Consider the following 21,404-nt stretch of genomic DNA (forward strand, 5'->3'; position numbering starts at 1 on the left):
TCGCGCGGTTAAGCGAATTTCTAGACGTTTACGAGCGAACTAGATGTTGCGCGAATACAACAGCTACGATCCGAGCGACGCCGTTTGCCCCTGTAATTGGTGTCCGCGTATTCATACGCGAGCATAAATTTCCAACGATTATGAGCAATTACGGAGAAGCTGTAATCGTCGACGGTTTAATCCGTTGAATTTACAGATAAACACGGCGATAATCGTTAAAGAGAAAAAGTACGTGAAAAAGAAAATTCGTTTGAAGGAAGAATGCAAGTCCGCTGCGGGAATACGCACGAAAGCGACTAATTAAAAGTTAACGATAAACGAATCAGCCTTTTCTTTTTCCTGTTTAACGTTTCCTCGATTACGATATGAACCGCGATAGCGGCGTTGGGTATTCGAATTGCGAGGTTGACACGGTCGGACTGTGGTCGAAATTACCGGTGAATGCGAAGAACAAATGGCTGCAGGCTCGTCGACATCCGTACGCTGTCGACGCTACGCGTGAAACTAGTGAGTTTGGCGCGTTCCTAGCGAATTCCATGGTATCTCGACGTTCTTCGAGGCTTCCGCGATTCGCCAATTTTCGTTCTACGCGTCGGAACGTCGAGGAAGCGAGAGAAAAGTCGATTCTCCGATGGCAGAGCTATCGGCTGGAGCGCGACGCTTCTACTTTACCCGGTTGCTCGTAATTTCGCGCGAGCTCGAAACATCCGAGAGACGATAGACGATAAAGACATTGCCGCGAGTCGATGAGTCGTAGGCAACTGGAAAGGTAGTTCGTTATAACGGGCAACTTGCCAGACTTCGGAGACAAGCTTTGGTAACTTTGTTGCGTTCCCTCGGCTCTCGCGAGTAGCTTCGCTACGAAAGAACGTATCATGGGGAATGAAAGCGCGATTCCGCGCAACAGGATCGAGTCGAAACGCGCGTGTCAGGAAAGACGAAAGAAGCACGCCGTTACGTGACAGAATGTTCCCGGTATCTCGTCGCGCACGTCCCACCAAACTCGCGGTATTTCGACCGAACGAGAAACACCATATTCCATTTCGGTCTTTTGTTTTGCTTCCATTTACCGGCGGAAGACACGACGGATTCGCACGGTGAAAAAAGAACATCGAGAACGTTCAATCGTCCGGTCTCTCGATTTTCTGCAAATGAAAAGGAATCTCGTCCGTTTGAGTGGACGGTGTTCGACGAAACCATTCTCGATCGACGGATTAACGCGCTGAATACGCTTCGCCAAGTTATTAAATTGGTCCCTGTAGCGACGAGATTTTAGCGAACGAACGGATCAAGGACAGACGAAAGCTGGCTGCAAGCTGCTACTCGCCGCGACGAAAGAAAAGGAAACTAACGGTTGTGGACGACGAAGCCACAAACGTGAAAACCGCGGAACGAAGTTTCGATATTTTCGCGGATAAGAACTCGGAAACCGAACATTTTCTGTGCAACGATCGAACGAGAACACGCCTCGTTAGTCGGGGAAACGCGAACTTCGCGTACAAACGGAATATCGAGATCGTGGTCGAGATTAGAAGAGAATATATAAGGGCGACAGAATGTACTCGACAGTCGCGATAAACGAAATCATCGAGTATGCATCGACTGTGTATCGAATTATCTTTCGTTCGCGCGTTACGACTACTAAAATATTCAACGTAGTTTAGCTTACGAAGGCTCGTATAGTTGGAAGGTAATCTGATTCTACGAGAATTTCGACGAGAGAACCAAGGAAGGAAAATTCAGCTGAAAAGTAAATACCAAAGATAACCGTGATATCCTCGCGTTTTTAGCGCAAGCTGAATGCTTGCGTTTTCAACGGAAGCTGAATCCTTGCGTTTTCAACGGAAGCCGAGTCCTTGCGAAACGGCAACCACCGAGACGAGTCTATTACCGAAGAGAGGAAGAAGGTCGAAAAAAGACGAGCGAAAGGATAGAAAACGTCTACGAGCAGGAATTTCGGTTATTTTACTCGAGGCGGAAGAAAGAAACTCAGACCGGACGTCGGTAGGATGACCTGCTGCGGAGCGACCTGCACGAGAAGGGACGACGATCTCAGAGAGGACAGTGAATTTTGTATAAAACAGCGAAATCGCTCGGCCAACGTGAGTGGTCGCGAACAAAGCGTAGAAGAACGCGGGGAGCTGCGGACGTGACGTTAATTTCAATCGGGACACGTCGAATAACCTTCTCTTCTCTCGTTCTCCTCGTTCGTATCGGTCTCCGTGGTAGTCTGGAAGAAGCAGCGCGAACTCGGAATAGAAGAAAATTGAACGGGCCAGCTGCGTTTCCTCGCTGCAAAGTTACCGCGATAAGATTGCGAACGATTATATCGTGGCTCGCGCTCTGGACGTGACCAACGTCGTGGAAAATAGAAGGTTCTCGCAAACGTGCGCAAGGCGTTCTTCGATTCTCGATGAGATTCCTTGCGACTCCACGTTGACGCGCGCTACAGACTTTCCAATTTTTCGTTTCTTTCTTTACGGAACTCGAGTTTCGTGGTTATCGGTGTCCGATAAAGTTGTTCCAAGGATTTTTAATTGCTTCTCCGATTGAACCGCGAATCACGGTGGTTTTTCCATTCTCCCGGGTGTTTTTATACCTCCGGGAATCTTCGTCGCGCGGATCATTTTCAACCTCCACTACCCGTGTTCCGATGCGAGGCGACTCGTTGCACAGCCGAACGATCGTTCAGCCGTATATTGTCTCGAAATACGACTATTTCGCCAACTAAAATCGCTTCCACTTCACCATTCGACGAATGCACCGAGAACTTGCATCGAAACTTGAAAATCGAGGTGACATTCACGCTCGACTTTACGCGTTCCATCGAAACGAAGTGCAAACTCGATACTCGACGATGTTTCTCGTCTCGTTGGCTCCTTCTGCGTTTCTTCGCTAAATTTAAACGGCCCTTCGGTCTTAGCCTCGCCTTTCTTCACAGAATTACTCGTATCGCTGCCGTTTCCGTCTCTTTCTCGAAGCGTCTACGTTCGCAACCGGTAAAACGGAAGGGCGACAGGGAGAAAAGAACGCGCGAAAACGTCGAGACGGAGCGCGTTTCGCGACCGCTTTCGTGCACGTTCGCCGCGCAACTGCCGTGGCCGAATATTCGCCGATACTACATGTGCGTCGTATTTGCAAGCCCCGACCGGCGGACATCGGCTGCAGCTGCTCGACAACCTCCTCCGGCAGCGTCCCGACGCCCCTCCCAGCCCTCGTTTTCCTCCTCTACCGATTCCCACCACCTACCGATTCCCGCGATAACAATAACGGCGGTAATACATCCTCGTTGCGGCGAATGCAAGGAACCATCGCCGACTCCTTCCACGACGCGCCAAACAACGCCATTTTCGCCAAGCGACCAACAAGTTTATCGGAACAACGAAACAGGGGTAACCAGGAATATTATGCAAAATATCGACTTGCTGGGATCGGCTAGACGATCGATAGGCTCGTTCTTCTTGAAGTTACGTCGCCTCTGTTTCGCCATGCTGGAAAACGAGACACGATCGGAGACAAAAGAAGGAAAAGTTAGTCGCTTGCGCGTGTCGACAGGCTGAAACGATCTCCGATTTATTAAATTGCCTAACCGAGGTCAGCATCCTCTGTTTGCCAAGTCTACGCGTACACGCTCCAAATCTATTTGGCTGGTTCGTTCGAAGATTTCGTCTTTCTTCGCGATTCGCTTTTGAATTTCGTTGAAACCAAGATGAACGTACTGGTTGATCGCCTTTAAACCAAGAAGAGCCGTTGAAGCGGCAAATGGAAATGTGAAAAGGACTTTCGTTCGCCGAGTAATTAAATGCCACCTGCGCGTCTAATTATCCGAGAAGCCAGGTTTTTACAGGGCGGATAATACACGGGTGACAAGCTGAAAACCCGCTTCAGCTTGAAAAGTAACTTCCGTATATTCGCATACACGGTTAAGCATCGGATTTCGTGCACATAACTGTGTCATTCGGTTCGCGTACCGTATATGCAGCGAATAGTCGACGATGGAAAGCGTATTTTTCATTTTCGTTGGCGCTGTCAATGCGGTGAAAGAAGCGCGTTCCATGCAAACGCGTATATTATACGCTGACAACGGAGCTTCCTGAAAGACGGTGCCTCGACGCGGTCAAACTTCTCGGAACCAAGGGTTGCAAAATTCTACGAGAGCGTTTCACCGGACGAAAATGGAGAATACTCGCGAGTCATACGGGCTTCTCCAAACTTTCTCCGCGTATAAACTCACCTTCGAGGCAGACTCGGCAAGTTGTCAAGTGCATTAGCGATTCTCGAGGCAAAGTCAACGACCGTCGATTTTGTCCTCGTACTGCACCACACCCTCCTCTCTCTCTCTCTCTCTCTCTCTCTCTCTTCTTTACATTCCATACAATTGTAACCAGTCGCTTCTTCAAATTAGTACTTCTCACTTATCCGATTTGTTCACGTCGAATCATTATCGGGCTCTTTAATCTTGGAATTACATCTCGTTTGTAGGATTGTTCTCGTTGAAAGAGAAACGGTTCCAGCGATCGCACGTGGTTACGCGTTACTATTTGCATGGAATACGCGATTAACGCTTCGACCCTTCTCTGTCTATTGGTTAAGGGAGACGCGCGCTTCCGACTCGCAACGGAGGTAACCGATTTCATCGAAAGTGTCGTTCGCGAATTCCGGCGATGATCGGACGGACTCCATTTTCATTTCCGCGCTTGTGCCCGTTGTGCGCGTTCGTCCAGCCGTATCAGGATAGGAACACCAAACGACCGAGTAACCCATCGACTTTTTCCTCCAACCGCAATCAATCTCTCAATGAATTCTCTCTGCCGAGTAGTGGCTGAATTAAACCCAAGATCGTTCCGAGGATCTTAACCGCTCAAGACCATTAACACGGTAGATCGCTGGTCGTACTTCGCAAGACTATTCATTCGTTTTAAGAAAGTTGCAAAGAGAAACGAACGAAACGTAGAACGACGGACGATGAAACTACGCGTGGTCTTAGCCGATTTCACAGTTTTCCTTAGTTCGTGTCTCGCGACGATCTCGCGCCGTTTATCTTCTCCAAACACACGCACGCACACACACACACACACACCTCCCCCTGCAAATGAACCGGCTATCAGCGACGCTGAACACGGCGGATGTTTTAATCCCTCTCTCGAGGAAGGTAATCTCAGCCGTCTTACATCAGCCAGACTCAACCCCACGGGAAATTCTGTCGAGTTCCATAATACTCGGTGACACGCATCGAGCGATAAGGGCAGCGAGTTTCGAGTCGCCAGCACCGAGGCGTCGCATAATCGCTCCCGAAGCGTCATTCCGAGCGCGAGATTCGCGCAGGCTAAAGGGATTCGCGGCATCCCGGTCGCAATTCGAAGAATGTCGATCAAACGTGACACGACGATCGGTACGCCGACACAGATGTACCTAAGACGTCGCGAGTAGCATCGCAACGAATCATCCACCGATCGATAATCATCTGGTACGCAACGTTTATTATGCAAATATTTCTTTTTCAATCGACCCATAGTCTTTCGAAGGTCCAGCCCGATGTCTTTTTCAAACATTTATGGCGGCGTGCCACAAAATTTTGGCAGCGTCGTATTATCGAAATACGAAACGTTCGTGATTTGACGATCGGACATTTTTAATCTTTTCGGCGCTACGGATCGTTCGGTACACGAAATTATTTAGCATTTGTTAACAAGTAAAATAATCGTTCGCGTACAACTACGCGTTCAACGAGCGATCGATATCGTCTCGATTCTTCAATTACGCATAGGCGTTCGACGAATTTTTAATTTATCGAAGCTTTTCTCTCGGAAACGTCAATTTTTTAAGCGTAAACGATAATAAACGATGTAAACGGCGAATAAATTATCGGACATCTGAGCGCTGAAACGTTTTCTTATCAAATTTACGAACCAGGATAAGAATCGCGGCTCGTTTGATGACCTAATCGTATTAGGCTAAAATCGACGTTGTATCAACCGATTGGATCGATTCGACGATGGGAAAACATCGGTGTGACGAGGGTCGATAGTCGGTGACAACGTATTTAACACGGCTCGTAAAGCGACCATTTCATTTTTACGTCCTCCGCTAACCGCCTTATCGTCGTTACTCCGCAACTACCAGCTACGCCGATGATATTTATTCAAAGCGACGTCGCTTCCCGCAGAGATCGCGCAGCTCCGGGATACCGAGGAAATCGCGCGCGGAAATTTCGGCCCGTTTGCAAATTGACGTCGAAAATATTGGCCCCTTACCGCGATCCATCGCCGATATCGTCTACCCTGCTTTCAGTCCGTCACGCCGGAAAATCAAACTGCGGGAACGTGAAATATCTTCGAGCTGACGAAAAAGCATTACGTCGAACGCGCGAAATGCGATGCTTTCCGTGCGGAGCATCGACCTGTAATTTTACTACATCGACAGCTAGAAGCTTGTCCCTTCCGAAAGGGACGTACGAGCTTGAGAATGGAGCTATCTTTGCGATAAGATGCGTACGTTTCGATAAAACGAATAAACGAAGCGAGCGAAATGGCGGTCGAACGAGCGTACCATCGTTTTGCAATGGAAATTATTCGGGGCAATTTGACGAATGGATAACGCGAGGCGAGCATCCCTAGGCGGAAACTGTAATCGGATGCCAAAGAGGAACACGCCCTATGGACAAGCTGGCGGAACGCTTAATAACCGCGAGAGCTTGGACTCGTCGAACTGCGGCAACCGCATCGGACCATCTTGAAATAACAGAGAACGATCGATCGAATGAGAAACTTTGCGTGGTGGTGCTTAATAAAAATATCCTTCTTTCGTCATCGTTGCATCAGGAACGAGCTATGACTTAAAAATACATAAACACGCGGTGTAGAATAGACTGACCGACGCCGGGCAAATTTCCAAATCGCATGCAGCCAACCATTTGCACATGACTGTCAGTCCGACGTTACGACCTACGTATCCGATCGAATCTCTCGTTTCACGCGTTTCATCGAGATCTCGCGCCCTTTCGTCGATAACTCCGCTTTATTCCGACGATTTGTTCGGTCATCTAGGATCTCGACCGGCAGCTAAGTGACCGACCCGTGTACAATACCGTAACTCGACGTTAATTACCTCGTCGAGTGGAGCGTCGACTCGAACCGACCGACGAACGAGCGCGTCGATATTCGATCGTCGTTGCGTCGCGCTTTCCTCGGTCAAACGATTAATCCGTCGCGTTCGGCGGTTGCAAAAGGTTATCGATTGCTCGCGATACAGGCAACGATGGAAGATCGCGGCGTTCGATTCGTCCAGAGACTAACCAGAGCGTTGGTCGTGCCATCGGCTGTAGAAAAATGGCGCTCGAAACCGTTAGTGTTTTCGGTTCGCATCCTCGTAATTTACGGCCGAGTTTGACGCGCGTCTCGCGCTCGTAAATCAGAGAATCTCTTCCCTACGCACACACGGTCCGTTACTCGAACGGCTTCGCGAGTCAAAGAAAAAATGACTGCGTTTCGACGCTCGAAAAGACTATTGAATGGCGTGCCCGAGTGACGGGCAACACAGGCGATCTCGTCGTCTTTCGGCACGAGCGTGCATCGAGCTTCGTGGAGCGATTCTACGCGTAACGTCGCGTGTTTTCCGTATTTGCGATTTTTCGTCTCACCCGATGCGCAGGATGTTCCACTTTCGGCCTGTAAATGCAGATGAATCGGAACGCGCGAATCGAACGCTCGGCCCTTTTCACGCGCGACGTTCCTCTTTTGCTCCAGAGACGAGTTGAATTTCTCGTTGGGAAACGCACGTCGCAGATACGCGACAGCGTCTAGGCAGCAGTTTTGTGCATCGCGACATAACGTCAAAGTTTGAAAAATCAGTTCCTCGTAAGAAACAAACCTCGTTCGTTTTTAAACTTCAACGGGATGCCCCTGTTTTGGTATCTTCGGGGAACTGCGTTCGCAGGTCGAGCCGGAGTATCGCGTGCGTACTTTCTCGTACGATAGAAGCATCTCGAACGTGCCGGCGAATTCTTAAATCAACGAAAGCATTTCATTCGGTCGTTCGTGCCTATACGCGAAACTATCGTAGAATCGCTTAGACGAGAAAGCCCGAGGAGGATGAGAAATACCAGTGTCGGGTAAGACAGACAAATTGCGCATAGTCGTGAAAAGAGAGCAGGGACGAGCGAACGAGGGAACTCGCATTCGTCGCGAAACGAAATCCTTTGTGGAGATATTTGCGCGAGATGGGAAGTGGCACACAGGGCGACAAAGATTTTCCGCGAAATTGCAACCGTGGGTAGACATCCGAGACGCCAGAAGTTCGCGCGCGAAACTCGTTTCGCGGACTTGGAATTTTTGACTAGCAAAATATCGCGCCATTGCCCGCGATTAATTTTCAAATATTCGACAAACGTAGTTACGTTTCGAAACGCGTCGACGCGGCATAGAAACGCGAAACAAAAAACGGATGCAACACGCTTTCGGAATTTTCGACGATGCGGATGGGTAAGCGCGATTCGATGGATCAGGGCGGGGAAACGAGGGGCGAAGGGCCGAGCGAACGAATTTCGACAGGTACAATTACGTGTTTGCATTAACGTTGGGACACGTTGGGACACGTTGGGTCTCGCGGGGACTCGCCTAACTCCACCCGAGATATGGTAATAACATCGATATCGATAATGTATCGTTGACGAACGCGAACCGATGGAATTAACGTTGCGTCGAATTACAAACACGTGATTCTACAGGTACCCCGCGCGTCCCATAGAGAGCCAGACAGAAGGAAGAACAGGAGAGAGCAGTGGAAATAAATAGCAAGGCACGCGCTTTCCTTCTCATCGATAAAACAAAACAGTCGCGTACTGCTCTGTATTTTGCGCGTATGCTCTGGTCTGGCCAAAAGGACGTCGCCGGGTCGATGGTGAAAAAGATGAAAACACTGTCTGTCGTCGCGTCCACTATCGGCGAATCGTCGTGGTTTTTGTCGGCCTTTGTTTGCGGTAGAGGACGAAACTCCGAGGGCCGGCAAACGCACAGGAAACAAACGCAGTCATATTAATTAATCGAGTATGTTGTGTAATTAACGTTTGCTCGTGTGCGCGGGCCAGTCGTTTTTCTACCATACGTTCGCCGATGGAAAGTAACAACGGATCGACTGGCATATCCGGTTACTCGTTGTTCCTCTCTATTTGCACGGATGTAAAGCTGCGCGTGATCCAACTGGAAACGCATCTACTCGCGATATTTTGCTTTTTCCTACAGCCAGTTTATTCCCAATTATCAAAAATATCAATTATTATGAAAAATATGTCGACTCTTCGTCGAGATACGCGCGTACGGTCGACCTCGAAGCGCTCGACAATTTTACGAGCTTCGTATCGCGACGGAACCGTTTTCGCGATTGAAAAATAATCCGCGTTTGAAAAATTTCACTCGCGCGGAACGCAGTGGCGAGATTTCAACGAGTGGTTATTTTTCAACGCGGGCCACGCATGTGTACGTATATCGCGATTAACGTAATTCACACTCCGACGAAACTCGTGCGAATTCACGGTTTCATCACGGTTTCATCACGGACAACGCGGTTTGCAAATTCCCATCGTCGCTTGGTCGACGCGTTAAAGCAGCGTCCGAGTGAAACGCTCTCTTCTGTTCACCGTTCACGCACGCTATGCGCGGCACACAGCTAAATGAAATTTATCACGCTGAGACAGAAAGAGAGAGAGGGAGAGAGAGAGAGAGAGAAAGGGAGAAAGAAAAGGAGAGCGCATTACGCCGATGAAGCCAGACTCCTAATTTTCCGAGCACTCGGCATTTTAAGCACGACCGTCGTAAACCGTTTTTCTGTCCGGTTCTCCGCCTACCTTTCTACCTTTTTTCTCTATATCCTTTTACTTTCAATCCACTCTGCTACTTTTTACGCGAGATTACGATGCGCTCGTTCGCGTAAAAACGTACGCTTCGCGTCGCGGTCCAGCGACTCCCTGGCGATAAACTAAATAGATCGATGCTTGTTTACATGCGTTTTTCACGTTTCCAACTATGCGCCTAATTTTTCGTTCCACCAGACACACCTGCCTTTGCTACGACAGTTTCGTTGTCGCAGTATTTGCGAAAGAACATTGCGCGATAAAGTATATCTCGCATTTATACATAGAGACGACGATACAGTATCACCGTGTTGCCCAGCCAAAAGTCTTTTCTAGATTTACAGACGGAACCGTCGAACTCTCGAAACGATTAAATTGAAAATTTATTGCGGAACGGTGTACACGATTCCGTATGGGAATTGGGTAGAAACGATGGTAGGTAAGTTTCGGTCGACCGACGACTACCGCCATCTGCGTAGCAGGCTGAGAGGCAGGTGGTAGGAGCGACGCCGGGCGCCGTCGTCGATGGGTCGCCTCTGTTCGCCTCGTTCGCAATGTCGACTACGTAGTACCACCGGAAGGGAGGCATTGAGCGCATCAACGCTTCCGGATGTACACGCTCGTAGTTTCCTGTCCGTTATACGCACCAAGTCGTCGAGCGGAAGAAGCGAGTCCTAATACGAGCGTACCGTCTGCCAATTCACCATCAAGTTATCGCGCTTTCGCCGCGTAATTTGCGTACAGTCAAACTGCTTTTCTTCTCTTCGCCACTTTGACCTTTTCAATCTCATTGAAATTTTAACGAAATTTTAAGGAAATTTTAACATCGCCAGAACGAATCCAGTTATAGGCGAAAGAACATTTGCTTCGCGCGTTGCTGGAATCGGAAAGAATCGACCGAGACGCGTACTTATCTTACTTGTCTTTACTGACCGTGCGACGAGCTCGAGAAGCATCGTCGGTTTGGGAAAAGCTGGAAACTCGAATCGCCGTTACTCACACCCGTCGACCGGAGGAATGTCGGAAAAATTCCCCGTGTCCTGACTCACCTGTAACAAGAAACAGGCGCACGCCTTGTCATCGTGAAAGGATAACAAATGGAAGGAGGGAACTGGGCGAGGGAAATAAACGCGGGAGACGAACGAACTGGCTGAAAACGAGTCGGTCTACCGCTTCTCCGACCACAAGTTATTACGCGATCGCTGTAGAACGCGTTCTCGGGACGCACGGTCGTCGCGAAAACGAAGGAATAAAGATCGTTCGGCGAGTGCCTCGATCGGGAATAGGAGGCCGTCGAACGACCCTGGCACTCTTCTAGATCTCATCTAACTGGCGATAGTTGCGCGCCATCCAAAGTCGTTTGCATTCCGCGCCATAAACGACTCTGCTTCTTTCTTAATTACGCGACTGCGCTACATTTCCAGCCAGCCGTTGATATCGTTTCTTGATTCTTCGTGTTCTACAGAAGAATCTTTTTCGTCGATGGAATTGGAACGGTGAGGCAAAGCGTCGTCCGTACCAGACAGATCGTACCGGCGATCTAATTACGCGGAGAGACGTAACGCGAAATGCTTGGTAGAGCGAGTCGTGGCAAATATCCAATTTAATATCCTTTGGCAAAACCTCGACGACGTAATTCGACGAAAGCGATCGAAGAAAGTTTCCCTCCGATAAACAACGCAGCAGCGAAGCACCGCGGCAAACCTGACGATAACGATCGATTAGGAGTTAAGATGCCGGTCGTTCGTCGTTGTTCCAAGTAGAAAGTCACGAGATAGAGGCTGATGAATGTGGTGGCGCGTTAATCTTCGCCGTGACACGGACAGGAGCAATCTTGCCAACGGGACGGATCGGCAGGGAACGAAACGAGACGAAACGAAACGAAACGAATCACGAAACAGAAGGAAAGGGCGGGGAACGCGGCGAACGAGAGTTAAAAAATGATCGTTGGCCGGTCGCGACGTTGTTCTCGTCGCGTCTTCGCCACGTTAGACACGTTCGCGTAATTTGCCGAGTGCAAACAACGCGGGACTCGGATTACGCAACCGTGTTACTATTTTCTCCGTGATGTCCGCGTAACAAACGACGTCCGTTGCGATTAATCATTCGTTGGCGCACGCTGGCCGTTTTATTTTACAGGCTAACGACACCTCGCGAATGAAGATTTATGAAGAAACGCGTGCCTCCTTCTCGCGCCGTAATGTACCCTCCCCGAGGGAAGATGCTGATCGAGCTCCAAGGCAATTAGCTTCGAGTACTTCCACGGGAACAGCCGGCGTCTTCCGAGAATCCTCCTGTTTCATCTTCGACAGACAGAGTCGACTTAATAGTCTTCTCGAGTAATTCCTTGTGTCAATTCGCCTCTACAGGTAAGGAGAATCGGTGGCGACGTTTACCGTCGATTTAAAAACATTCCGGACGACGTTCTTGCTTTCACCTCTTGCGCCTACCTCTTCGTCCTACCAACTATTAGGTTGCCTTTTCCTAAGATCGTTGATCGAGCGGCTTTCGCCGCAAGTTCTTCCAAAGCTATCGCAAGTTGCGTCAAATTTTGCGTTTCGTACGAGAAACTTCGACGAGAGTGGAAAAACGATCGCGGTTTCGAGTTTCATCGGTGCGAATTTTCCTGAAACTTAATTAGAATCGTCTACCGAGAAAGAACGGTTGGTTCGCTAAAAAGTAACGTACGCCGCGTTTTGCGGCAACGCGCGACGCGTCAAAGAGGACGATCGAGTGGCCTTCTGGACGATAATACACGGTAGAAATAAATGGAAATCGAGCGACGTCGCGTTCCAATAAGCTGTCGCGTGAACGTTCTCCGCATAGAATATCGAGGCGTTCTAAAGAACAACGGGACAAGGGCGTGCTTTGTACGATCGATCGAAAAGACGTTTCAGATTCATCGGCGACGTTTCCCTAGGCCTGGAAAATTGAAACGGACTCCGACCGGTATCGAAAACGCGAGAGCGAACCATCCGATCGTGCCAACGTAATTTCCTTCGTTTCGCCGCGACTCTAGCTTCTAGCTAATTATCCTAACTGCTGCTGCGCGCGAACGACCCGATTTTATCGGCTTTCCTCGAACGTTTCGCTGACGACCTCGCGCTGTAAATTTCACGGCGAGCTCTCGTCCCGATACGCCGCGTCGTGTAACTCGTTTGATATTTAAACGAGGGTTAACGCGGTTTGCGAGAGAAACGTCTCCACGCGACTACCGACGCAACCTCCAACTCTCCGTTTACCGGGTGTCCCTGTGCGAATACGAATTCGAGTAAATCTCTCGACGGCGAGAGAGTCGTTCGGAGATTATTTCCATTTGGAATTTCCATTCGGAGCGTGACGTCGAACGCGATAAAAACGCGAACGAGGCGACAGGATTTCAGTGGCGAGCGCGCACAGAGTTCGGCGAAACTCTTCGCGTTATTCGACGAATTCAAGCGCTTTCCGATAACCGCTCTAAACTTGCTCGGCGAAACGATAACCCTCTAGCTTTGACCGGAAAGGTCTCGCGATTCCCTCTAGCTCCGCGATCGCCCATATTTGCATCAAATATTTGCGCGCGATTTCCGATCGCTAACGAGTCGAAGTTGCTCTGCGGCGCGGTGAGATCGTACGATAGACCACGCTGCGAGAATTAACAGCGTACCGGCGATTGTTTGATCGAACAATTAACAATATCGCTATCGCTGCAACCTCGTTAAGGTTCAACGTGTCCATCGGAGAGGAACGGTAGACAGTGGTTCTCGCGGAACAATGCCAGGATCCGTGTTCGAAAGCGACAGTTCGATCTACGAGCCAGAGAGAAAGGCGTAATTAAAATTCGCATCCGAGTTTCCATCGGCTGTCAACGGGTTACAGCCTGGTTACAGCTACTTTTCGGATGGAAAACGGAATCGTCCGAGTGTTCTCGATAGTCCGCTTTGCCTCGACCGTTGCCAGGCGATCGCAAAACGCCGCTCCGCTACTTCCCCGACGTTACGTAAGATCATTGGAACGCACGCGTAACCGGATAACGAAGTCGATCTGGAAACTCGGCTACGTCAATCTTCGGCTTTTCCAGTTTATTCTCCGAATAATATCGGCCAGGGCCGTTGAAATTGCATATTTCGCCCACAGATATTCCTACTCTCTGCGTCGTAGACAGATAGCCGATACGATAGGCGTTGCTTTATTTGCCCGCTTTGCACTTTTTCTCGAGTTTTGTAAATTTCCAATTAATCGGTAGCAAGCTGCTCGTTTGTATCGCGATCGACACGAAAGGACGCGAAGAGGGGTTAGGTCGTCTTTCTAGCGCGAGCACTCGTGGAAATAGATGCACGTTCGCGTACCAATACGAAGGCAAAAGAGTGCCATAGCCGGCGGCTAGGTCGTTTCCCGACCTTGCCAAGCGGGATTCCTTAGACGCGAAGAACTTGGCCATTTTTATCGGTCGTTTCCTCTATAAGCTTTTTTTCCACGTTTTTTGCTTGCCCCGGATCTACTGCTCGTCGCGAGGAACCTCTCCACGCTCCACGTATAATTTATCCTCGCTGGAATATCGCGGTCGACGTCTCTGCCGCGTTTAATCGCGCGGCTCGAAATCTCGTTAAGGAAATTAATTTTCCCCGCCCATTTTTTTTTTCTTTTTTCTTTTTATGCCTTCTCCATTCATCCGATCACCGAGGAAAGTTTCGCGAATCCATTCGAACCGAAACCGCGATTAACGCCTTCCTTGCCTTTTGTTCCGACAGTTACCCTGACAATTGCTGTCGCCCGTTTACCGACTTCCGGCAGAACCGCCGCGAATCCGGGAAGTAATTAAACTTATTAAATATTTCCCTTGTATTATCGGTTTGCAGGTGGCTTCGCGTATACGTAGTTCGAAACGTTTCTTCTCTCACCAACGTTAACGATCTCCACTTTCCTACAAGTACATTCCCAGCTATTCTCCCGATATAAATATAATACGTAGGACGCAAATTTCACACAACGATACCAACGAATCGCTGGAGCGTCTCGGAAGAGATCAGCCATCGATTCAGCCGTACGATTCTACGCGACATTTCCTCGAGAAGCGTTTTCGCTCGACGATCTTTCCGGTTCGCTCGTTCCCACGAAATTTCCCCGGATCCGGAGAAAACAGCGAAACGGTTTCGGACGAGATTCCTCCGTGGATAACGGCCACGCAAAGAAATAGACCGGGAATAGGTCGAGAGTTTCTCGACGCGATCGGTTTTCTCGTATCGCCACATCGACGATCGGCTTTTTCTTCGCGATTCCCCGTCGGAGATTCGATTTCGCGGCTAGCCGACATTTATCGACCAAGGCAAAGACGCGTCGCTGGTTCAGCCTTCCGAGCATCGATGCCACGACTTACTTCGAACCAACGCAAACGCGTAGCATCCTTGCGCGACAATGACCAGAACGAGGACGAAAAGTATGGGCGAAGAAACCGCGATTAACCAAGAAGAAGCACGTTCGACCTAGTAGCCTATATACCTTGATATCTGCTGCAGGCCTTTTCATCGCGCGGATCACTTTTGTTTTCAGGATGTTTCGTTTTACCGCCGCCTTACTAGCAGGCTGCCTGGAAATTCGAACTAAGCAACCGCGGCCGAGTGGATCTTTTCAAAAAACAAACACGTAATATGCCATCGTACGCGTATTTATCGTACGAGGATAGAACGAAGAAACGTACGTACAATTTTTAAGAAAAAGTCGAAAACACGGTTTTGAATTTACAAAGTCGATGGACGCGGCTTCCGAGCGGCTCACCCAGCATCGAGTAAAGTTCAGCGTGGTACAGATACGCTCGCGGTAGGTGAAAGTGTTAGCGAGGTAATCGTGTCATTTTCGTTCCTTCTAAATGGAGCGTTACGTTTCTCCGCGGTACGGCGGCTTTTACGCAGAGTCGAGACATTAAAACATCGTTGGCAAGAAAAACCGTGCGACGTGTACGCGAGTGTATAAGCGACAGAGTCCGGGCAACGCTTCGATACCTTATCGATATCGATGTGTCGCGATTCAGGCTGCAAAGAGCCGTCCTTGGGTGGGCAGCGTTAAGAAACGGCTCGTTTCTCGCGTATCTAAATCCATGACGAAATAACGGGTCGTATTGGATGGCAGAAATCGAGAAAACCGGTAAGGCGCGCGCACGGACACGCACGTAACCGCGGCGCTGGCTAGGTGGGGCGCGCGTAAAACGAGCGTCCATAAAACCGACTCGGCTGTCCGCTGCGATACACGACGATTTTACGATTCTAATCACGCGGCCGACCCGAGAGATATACGATCGCCGATCTGAAAGGGAAATCGACCGTACGACACGCTTCCAACAGATTACTTGGACGATCGAGCAGCGGTTTTACCTCGTCGTGAGCTGAAACCGCGACTAGATCCAGAGAGACCGGTACGCGATCCCCCGGTCTCCCCTTCCCCTTCGTCTACCTGAATTTCTATGTTATTTATGGCAACAAATTGAGCGCAAGCCGATCCGTTCGGGGAAAAAGTGGCGCGAACAAGCATCGCTGGCTCGCGCTCTGCAACCGCACGCGTAGCTTGGCCGTGTGGCCTCCAACGTCCACGACCCGCCACCGTTAGCCATATGTTGGTCCGATCAGGCTATTCGGTGAATCGGACGGTACCGCGAGGCTTCCGTGAAACGCGATTGTTGCGAAACTGTTGTTAGCCAACTGACCCTTGCCGCTGCCAGGGAACAACAGGCAAATCGAATCCGACGGTGTTACGTTCGTATTGGCCGCTTTGTTGCGAACTTTGGGATTCGTTGGCGGGCAAACGCGCGAAAGAAACGAGACGCGAAACGACACGTTGGAATTTTCGCGAAGAGATCTTAGCGAATTGGAATCTGGCGCGCGTTGACTCGACCTTGAATCGTCGAGGTGACCGCCACGTTCGGCCCTGCGAGGAAACGAGGGCACGAAAATACGGTGCATCGAGGGAAAAGCAGCGCAGCGGAAACTTTCGCGGCAGACGGCCTTCGCTCGCTCTCCTCTTGTTTGAAAAACACTCGACTCGCCGATATTGCCCGTGCGCCGTTCCACGGAAATGCCTGGCACGTTTTGAGCGCGCGTTCTCCATCGAAACAACGGGTCACCGCATCACGGGCCGTTACTCGTCTGATGAACGCGCGAGAACCATCAGCGACGACCGCGATAAACTACCACGACCGTTCTTCCATCTGCAACTCGTGAATCTCAAGCAGTTCGCTCCTCCTTCTCCTCCTCGTTCGACGGGGAAAAGTCACCGACTCTGGGTCAACTCGACGATCGCGTTGTGAAAATTTCCCCGAGGCGATAAAAAATATCTGGCCACGGCCAGATGAGACGAGATGGAGCGGGTTTATTTTTGCGCGAACAGCCTTCGTAAGCGATGGATCATCGGCAGGAGAACGGAAATAAGCGAACAATCGATCGTCGTTTTCGATGAAATTAGCGGCGACGTAATACGACCACCTCCTTGACAGAAGATGGTAAAGGGATTTAACGAGAAACGTATTATTTCATTATTCGGCGGAAACTCGAGGCACGGATCGAGCCCCGAGAGTGCAGCTATTTATATAAAACCAGATCCAGGCACAATAGCAACTTTCTACTCCTACACGAAGCGCGGTGGGGCGCGTTGTACGCGTGCATTAGCCGTTGCTCGCTCGCTGGACCGTGCGACGCTCGAGGTGCCTCTCGCCGAGTTACGTCAAATTTCCATGCGCCGATCGAGTTGATCGCCACGAACGAGTTCCGAGAATTTACCTCTTCTTTCGCTCGTCCTGTTCGCGCTTGCACCGAACGAGAGTACCGTAGAACGAGAGAGGAGAAACTATTCGAAACGATTTCCAGCACTTGGCCGACGAATCTCTTCCATTTGTTTCCTACGGTTTCAAATTGAAATTCAAACTTCTCGATCGTTTCGAACTCGCCTGCCTGTCCTCTCTGACTTGCCAGAAGTTTCAAGTATTCCCAAGCTAGCGGAACTCGCGGCAAACTGCGCTCCCGTTCGTCGCTGTCCTTCGGCTTTTCATTTCCAGCAAGTTTTACATCTTCGTCGTCGAACTCCCTGAACAGCCACGGTTTATCAGGTTTACTTTCGAACGAATATTTATATTTGAATAGCTCGCGTTATGCATTCGCCGTCTGACGTTCGGAAAAGAAGGAAAACGGCGGTTGTTTCGACCGTTCGCGGCGGACGCCACGAACCGATCGTTCCCCTGATTTCTGTTACGATAATAGGGGTGTTTCGATCCAGGTTATACCGAATGAACAGGTGTAAATTAACGTTTATTCCAACAACATTGTAGAGAAGATAATTACACTGATGCGTACGTATAAGTTACATAAGTGATCGATTTAAGGATAGAAACCCGGTAATGACACGTTGACTATTCCAACGACGAAGAATAAGTGAGGTAAAGTGACGATGCTGTGTCGGAGGAAAGCTATTAGTAGGTGGGTCCAATCTACAAGAAAGAGCTGATTTGTCAAGGGCAAGGTTTCATTGGGAGAGCGAGGGAAATACTTCGCAGTCAATTGGTTGATGTTCTAGGTTGGTTGGCGAGGAAGGGTGCTAACCGCCCCCGGGAGAGAGTTGCTAGTGGGAAGCATCGTACGTGAGAAAACTAACTTTCCCGAGTCAAGCCGTAGTAGACGATACTCTTTAGAAAGCGATTTAGAAAAACGACATTTGTCCGATCTGAAGGACCTTAGCTAGCGAATTCCTGAGATTTACGATGGGACCTTGAGACTATCGAGGGTACGCAGCAAGGATGAGCGGACATCTAAGTTCCCGCCTTGCCCGCGGTGTGTGGCCTGGACTAGGTAAAGCGTCGCCCGACGTAACAGCGGTAATAAAAAGATATATAATCGCGCGTCTGATCGATTTTACAGAAATTTCCGAGCACGGATATCGCGATCGCGGCTAACCAAACTCGTCTTACCGACGAGTTGCTTTTATATTTTCGCTGTTCCGATCCTTTCCGCTATTATCCAGTTGCCATTCGTTGCAGCGTCGTTGCCAATCTCACCTAGGTTAGAGAAATTTCGTAGTTCGTTGGACAGGAAAGAAGAACAGCGACCAAGAGACGCGAACAAATTCTCTAATTTCACGCGCCTGATCCTGGTTTACCAGCTAGTTTCCGTAGCCACGATAAAATCCAAGGGGAGCGAAGCAACGTGGCGTTCCCTACAAAGGACGATTCCTCCTACGTGATCCGTCGCGTTAATGTATACGCGACGAGAACGACGCGAGCTCGAACAGCGTCGAGGCGAATCGCGGCGGCGAACGAAAACCTCTGTGATCTTTCCAGGCGGAACGACGCTTTTTACTCTTCTTCGCGGATGTAGCGGACGGTTGTTGGCAAAACGTCTGCGAGAGAGGCGGCTCGAGCGAATCGAGGCGCAGGGAAAACGACGCACACCCACTCGTGCGGACGAGTTGAAATAAAGGGCGAGTGGGAGGGCTAGCTCGACGGAAAAAAGGGCGACACCGAGATGGACGTAAATTTAATGGGCGCGCGATAGTGGTAAATCTGCGCGTAAAAGCCGCGCGCCGTCTCTGTTTGCCTCGTTTACACGAGAGCGTTATCGGCCGCACAGACGGAAACGAATGTCCGCCACGCGGTGAAATACAAGTTCCGGCCCTGGTGTCCGCAAGTTCGCCGTTAGTTTTGCTGAAACTTAAGCTCCAAGTTGCGTAGGTAATTACTTTGCCTGACTGTTCTTGCGACGTATTAAATCTTCGTGTAGTCGCCGTTTAAGACGGCGTGTAGGTGAAAAAGAATAGAAAGTAATTATGAGAGAAGAGAGAAGGGCGAAAGGAACGGTAAGAGAAAGAAGTTGAAGGAAAAGAAAAGACTCGGAGGTTTCCGAGATTGAAATGGATTTGATTTGGACAAAGATTTGCAGAGAGCGAGATAAGAGATAAACTCGACCTAGTTCGGTAGCTTTAACCGAGAAGGAAAACGCATTGCGTCGTTTCGAAAAACGGGTTCTAGCAACGTTCCGCGCGGTCTTGGCCTTGTTGCAAATACGCGAAAGTTACAGACGAGCGCGATGTGCCGAATCGATCGGCGTGTCTCGCTCGCTTGCGTAAGGTACCGGTCCGCAGGGAAAAAGAATGCCGCGGTCGGTCCATAGAGATCCGTCTCTTCTTCTCGCGTAACATCGGTGGGTGTTTGGGGCAAATCGGACGCGTCACGAAGCAGTTTCGTGGGCGTCTGTTACTAATTCGTAATGCATATTCCAGAGAAAAGCGTGACGTCGATGGAATCACGAACGGAAGCTCGTATTACAACCTTCGCGAAGATCGGCAACGCGGTAGAAACGTTCTTCGATAAGCTTCGCCGTATTATTGCCTACTGCTTGGCATTGGATAGAGTTTCTAGAATTTTCCTCTGAAAAGATGACACGAAAGTTAACTTACCCGGTGACTGTTTTTGCTATTTAGGAACTAGAATTACGTTCGTTGTTGATCGTCGACCGATAGGTCGCTGGTCGGGTCGTCGATAAATTTCCAACAAACGAACCCATTAACCTCGTCGTATCGACGATATCGCGTTATCGTCAACTAGCCAACGACTAGTCTTGCATCGTAAGTGTACAAAATCAGTCAGTGGGAAATATATAAAATGTTCACCGGTGATTTTATCGACACCACGCCGACTGAGAATTAATCATAGAACATACGCTGGATCTCCCCGAATCCTTCCGTTACAAATCCCAAGGATCATGGCCGCGAAGGCAGGACACGATGTGGACCGCGTGCTCGTTACCAAGACGCGTGTTGATTCACCGACTATCCGACGAGCGAGACCCTGGTTTTGTCGCGGTAGCAAACGAGCAAACAACCTTTGTCCGTATGCCAGAACATATCCACCGTCGATTATCGTCATCCTTTTGTTATTTATACGTTATATCATCCCACTCTCACTCCCACACGGTCGTTTGCTTCTGGACGATTCGGCCGGTGGCTAGGCATTTTAATTTAATACGATTAAACGACTTTAAGGCAAGAAGCGGCCGCTTTGCGTTTATTACCGCGCCCACCGTTCCATATTACGCGGGGCTTCTCTCGCCAATAGCTGTTAAATACCGTCATTATCGAGCGTAACAGCTCGATCTCCCATCCAGTGATTCCTCCGTTATTTTAACATTGTCGGGGACTCTGCTCGGCGATGAAAAAGATTCCTCGTAAAATTATCCTCCGTGCGGTGGCCGATGCTCCACGTTTCCAATATCCGAATTATATTACGGTATTTATGCGTTAGAACGTCGGTATGGCTGTAGATCGAAAGCATCTGATCTTGCAAGCAAAATCGATAAAAATTTCTACGCTGATCGAGTCTCGGGTAAAACGAACGGTCGGTCGAGCGAAAAGGTAAGCTTAGGTCAAGGCGCGTATACGTAAATTTCAGATAAATCGCGACGGTCGCTCGGCAAATATTATCTGACCAGGAACTAGCCAGGATGCCTTTATGCGGTTACGTTATCGTTATCAGAGTCTTGTACGTTTCGCGTTTACGAGCCCTCCTCCTCCTCCTCCTCCTCCTCCTCCTCCTCCACGATCTTAT

The 21,404-nt window shown here is 49.6% G+C and overlaps 1 protein-coding gene across 6 annotated transcripts in view; it reads right to left on the reverse strand.

Annotated features, from left to right (window-relative positions):
* LOC138180026 (uncharacterized) overlaps positions 1 to 21,404 on the reverse strand; it is an 87,382-nt gene that overhangs the window by 20,206 nt on the left and 45,772 nt on the right. The window contains exon 1 of one of the 6 annotated variants that reach the window (XM_069113442.1): positions 10,767 to 10,875. The exons of 2 other annotated variants lie outside the window; for them this stretch is intronic. Coding sequence is in view for 2 of the 4 variants with exons in the window: in XM_069113438.1 (XP_068969539.1) it covers positions 4,235 to 4,374 (140 nt within the window). In the remaining 2 variants the exon portion in view is untranslated. Of the gene's footprint in view, positions 1 to 4,234; positions 4,679 to 9,841; positions 9,988 to 10,766; positions 10,876 to 21,404 lie in introns of those variants that run through there. 3 more of the 6 variants (XM_069113443.1, XM_069113438.1, XM_069113439.1) reach the window with 3 other exon arrangements.

Source organism: Bombus flavifrons, chromosome 5 (genome assembly GCF_040668555.2).
Source record: "Bombus flavifrons isolate JBK064 chromosome 5, iyBomFlav1_principal, whole genome shotgun sequence".
Classification (NCBI taxonomy): domain Eukaryota; kingdom Metazoa; phylum Arthropoda; class Insecta; order Hymenoptera; family Apidae; genus Bombus; species Bombus flavifrons.